Below are 4,663 nucleotides of genomic sequence, written 5' to 3'. Positions count from 1 at the left end.
CAGCCCGGCCCGCACCCCCGCCCTGGCCGCCCCGGCAGCCGGCGCTGCAGCCCCCGACGCGGGAGACGAGTCTCGGCCGGCTGGCGAGCTGGCGGGCGGCTTCAGCCCCGCCACGCACAGACACACACACAGCCGCGGCACCGCCACCGAAAAATGGAGCGCGGCGACCGGAGAGGAGAAACATCTCCTTTCCGTTAAGTAAATTGTTCCTACCTCCGGGTGACGGACTCGCTACTTCTCTCACTCCGCTGCTCTACGGGATCCGCCGCCGCCGCCGCCGCATCCAATCGCCTCCTCCCCCCCTCCCCTTCCGCAGCCAGCCCGGCCGTTCCTCCTCCTCTCCGCTTCAAAATGGCGCCAAGCGCTCCTCGGCGGCTGCTCCAATCGAACCGCGGCGGACAGCACCCGGGGGCAGGCGGACCGCGGCGTGGGTGCGTAGCGCCCCCTGCCGACCCGACGGCCCCGCGCGCGCTCGCCCTCCCGCACACCACCACCCTTCCCGCCGGGCTCCGCCCCAACCCTGTCGCGCGCAGGCGCAGGCTCCTCCTTCGCTCGGCCCGGCCCAGGCGCGCTCGCGCAGCCTCCCCAGCGCGACGCTGTCCTAGGCATCGCCGAGAGGTGGGGGCACCGCCGTGAGCGTTCTCTACCGCTGAGGTCCTCGACTTCTGCCCAAAACCACGCATGTACATCTGTAACTTTTGGGGCAGTGGCAGGACGATTTTAAAACGCTGACAGCAATGTTGTTGTGCTATGCAAACAAAGTGGGTTGAATTAACTACTTTGCTGTTTGCTTAGTAGTTCTGACCTAGTGAAACGCATTGGGTTTTTTCCCCACTAGGTGTGTACGTTTTTACTAAATCCCTTAGTTTCCGAATGTGAGTATTATCTAGTAGGCGGCCCATGGGAGGAGGGACACAGTAATTCAAATATAACAAAGCGTCGCTTTCCTTTGCTTTGACAGAATTGCCCTTGTAGAAAGAGGAACATCTGCACACCACAAGGATGCGCTGCAGGTGTGTCGCTTCCCCTTCGCCTCCACAAGGGGCCGCTCCTGCCTCCGGCACCTGCACGTGGGTGCGCTCTGCCTGGTCAACCCTGTACATCCCTCAGGATGGGAACAGTTTTCACCTCAGCCGGTGCTCTGCCAAGGGTGAAGAAAAGACTGTTTTCTCCTTTTACTTCCACTAATACCATCCTGGCTGTAAGCATGTTTCCTGATATTACATACTGTGGTACCTACAACTGTTCCAGAGAGTTGTTTCAACAATGAACTCATAAAAAGTGCATTAGTGGATTGCAACAGGATATATATCATTTGAAACGAAGAGTAGGTAATGCCGTCATACAAAATAATATATTATGATAGGAAAGAAGTATTACAAAATTCCATCAGGCCAGGACATCTGCAGATACTGAGAACTAGTCATTTCTACTTCAGTAAGGTTCTCTTGGCAATTGTGCTTTGATCTCTTCCAGTGCTCATTATACCTAGGTTAATGTTTCCACCATCTGAGATTTTTGCCATGAAATAGCACAGGGTTCTATCCATTGTATGCATTAATTCTCCTAACTGCTTTCTACTCTCCTTTTTAAAATTATAACAGGAACTTTCCTATTTTACACCATTGTTCCATCAATATAAATCTTGCATAGAAGGAAACAGAAGGATGTATAATTCTACAAAATGTTTTCCTAGCTCTTTGTTTTGTCTTTCTAACCTTGCCATCTTCAGTTCTCAAACTTTCAACGATGAAGAACAAAAGTTTCAGAACACGATGAGAGCAGAAATTGTCTACATTGTTCAGGGCTCGTATCCCCATCATTTGGCACATAGTAGGTGCCTAGTAAAAGTTTTTGTTACATTGCTAGTTGTTTAAGTATCATTCTCCATCTTATGTGTGATGGTGATTACTGAAGATGTCATGTTATCTTGGTGAGCAGTTTTGCTACTTTCACCATTAACCCTCACTATTATAAAAATAAGTGTCATGAGTTTCAGAACATGGATCTATATTGTGCACCTCAGACTACCAACACTGTAGGATTATACCTATGAAAAGAAAAGGCAGAAAAAAAGATAGCTTCCAAAAGAGCAGTATGGGAAGCTGAATGGGGTAATTACCTTTTAGATGGACTAGAAAAATCCCCAAAGGCTCAATGAAGCAGTATTTCTTGTGAAAGGTACTCTGTTTTGTTTGGTTTTTTTTTTTTCTGGTTCTGGGCACTGCTCCCAGGGATTCGCTACCACTGAGCAACATGCCCAGCTCATTCTGTATTTCATTTTGAGACAGGCTCACTGATGGGCCTTCAACTTGTGATACTCCTGCCTCAGTCCCCTGGGTAGCTGGAATTACTAGATATGAATCACTGCCCCTGGTAAAGGACTACATATACAACAGTACTCTTCTCTTTGAGACTTTACAAAATAACCAAATGAATTATAGTGGTATATTCCTGTAATCCCCACTATTTGGGAGGATGAAGTAGGAGGATCACAATTTTCACACCAGCCTAGAAAGCATAATGACCCCCCCGCCTCAAATAAATAAAAAAATAATAAAGATGAAACTCAACAAGGGAGATAGCTCAGTAAAATAAGCTCTTACCTAGCAAGTACAAGGTCCTGAGTTCAATTCCTGGTACTACAAAAAAAAAAAAAAACATAAAAAAAGATGAAACTCATCAGGATGAATGTAATTGTCGCTGGCATAATTAAAAGAGTAAGAACATGGATCATTCAAAACTCAGCTATGAATGCTTTCTACCCTGAGAGAGATTATGTGAAGATATTGAAACACTGATAATATATGCACAGGGTTAAAATTATATTTAATCATGAAAACCACATATCCAGTACCCAGTGCTAGTACTCCAGTACTAGCTTTCTATTGCTGATGTAATTAGTTATCATAAATTACATGGTTTTAAATAGTACAAAAGTCCTGCTACCCTGCTCCAGTGGGACCTACTGGTCCCAGTCCAGGTGTAGGGTAGTGAGACCCTCTTCCACCCCCTTGGGAACCCCACCACCACTCCACAGCACCCTCCCCCGCCCACCTAGTGAGAATTTCTGCCACATTCTGGGGACCCCCAGATCCAGTCCTAGCCCAGGCCCAGTGAGTGTGTGGGAGAGCTTCCAGCTGCTCTGCGGCAGTGGGACCTGCAGGTCCAAGCACAGGCGTAGCGTGGGAAACACCCTCTTCAACCCCCTTAGAAACCCTCACCACCACTCGCAGCAACCCCCAACCCCACCAGCCAAGTGAGAATTTCTGCTACGTTCTGGGGACACTCAGATCCAGTCCTATCCCAGGCCCAGTGACTGTATGGGAGAGCTTCCTCTCCCCCTACTCCAACTTATCCACTCCAGACTCAGCTCAGGCCTGGCATACAGGCCTGGGATGAAACTCTGCACCTGCAGTCCCATGGAGAGTGTAGGGGACAAAGCCACCCAGCTAGTCCAGGAGCAGAACATCTTGCCAGAGGGGCACAACAGGATCACTCCCAAGGGCAGGCACAGGAAGGAGCTAAGCACAGCAGCCACACCCAAGCAAGGCACAGCAGAATAAATCCAAACTTTGTAGATCTACACCAGAACTTCAGTAAGTACTAAGGTTATAACTGCACCAAAGCTCTACAACAAAGGTCAGAAGACAGTGCCACACAAAATGACAATGAGAAGGAGCAAACTGCAATCTCGGACACCAAGCCCACCCATAATAAGTGCAGAGGACACTAGCACAGCACAAATTGGAAATCACACAGCTGAAATCAATGAATCAACAGCTTCTGAAATAAACAACTGCAGAAAGGTATAGAGGAACTCATATTGGAAATGAAAAAAGAAATCCCTGAATTAACAGCATCTGCAGTAGAGGATCAAATACAGAAACATATGGAGGAAACCCAGTGCCCACCCAGAACAAATGCAAAGGACACTACTTCAGCTGAAATGTATGAACTAATAACTTCAATAGTGAATAAGCAACAGCAGAAAGGTATACAGGAACTCAGAGCTGAATTCTTTTCTACTAGCTCACCTCAAATGTATGAATTCATAGCGTCAGTAGTAAATAAGCAACAGCAGAAAGTTATAAAGAAACTCAACTGGAATTATTGTCTGAAATAAAGAATTCTCTGAAATCATACCATCTGAAGTAAAGAATCAACTACAGAAACATAAAGAGCAAACCCAATATGAAAAAAATGGCAGTAAAAGAATTAATAACTGCTTCTAAAGAAGACATCGATAAAAAAATAGAGATTAGAAAAATGACAGATTCTTTGAGCAATACAGGAAAGAAATAGATCACATGAAGCAGAATCAAAGAGATATACAGGACTTAAAATCTCAATCACAAGCTTGAAAAACCATTTTAAGTGAAAGTGAAGACACAGTTTCAGATCTTGAAGATGCTAGTGCAGCTAGTGAAAAGGTAAGAAAAGATCTCTTAAAAACAACTAGGATAAAAAACGGGGTATAACTATGAATGTCCATTTTGTATCTGTGTATTCAAAGTGGTTGGGATAGATATATAGTTTCATTCTCTTAATGAATAGAATGATTTTTTCTAATGGTGTTTGTAAGTAGGAACACAAGTCTGCATCTTGTACAGCAATTAACCACTAAGAAGAATATATGCAGTGTATTATTTGTTGAAACTGT

General features: G+C 45.6%; 2 protein-coding genes across 6 annotated transcripts in view; one reads left to right on the top strand and one right to left on the bottom strand.

The window, feature by feature from the left end:
* Pds5b (PDS5 cohesin associated factor B) overlaps nt 1-376 on the bottom strand; it is a 263,841-nt gene extending 263,465 nt beyond the window's left edge. For 4 of the 5 annotated variants that reach the window (XM_023715069.1, XM_023715073.1, XM_023715072.1 and 1 more), the window contains exon 1: nt 214-330. The gene's annotated coding sequence lies outside the window, so the exon portion shown is untranslated. Of the gene's footprint in view, nt 1-213 lie in introns of all 5 variants that reach the window. The other variant, XM_004631069.2, reaches the window with a different exon arrangement.
* LOC111816724 (translation initiation factor IF-2-like) overlaps nt 1-1,239 on the top strand; it is a 5,324-nt gene extending 4,085 nt beyond the window's left edge. The window contains exons 2-4 of the mRNA XM_023715061.1: nt 4-198; nt 317-431; nt 962-1,239. Of these exons, the coding sequence (XP_023570829.1) occupies nt 4-198; nt 317-431; nt 962-1,154 (503 nt within the window). The 3' untranslated portion in view covers nt 1,155-1,239. The remainder of the gene's footprint in view (nt 1-3; nt 199-316; nt 432-961) is intronic.
* Nucleotides 1,240-4,663: the final 3,424 nt, after the last annotated feature.

Source organism: Octodon degus, unplaced genomic scaffold (assembly GCF_000260255.1).
Source record: "Octodon degus isolate 3935 unplaced genomic scaffold, OctDeg1.0 scaffold00038, whole genome shotgun sequence".
Taxonomy (NCBI): domain Eukaryota; kingdom Metazoa; phylum Chordata; class Mammalia; order Rodentia; family Octodontidae; genus Octodon; species Octodon degus.
The sequence above is the reverse complement of the archived record's forward strand: the minus strand, read 5'-3'. Positions and strand labels throughout refer to the sequence as shown.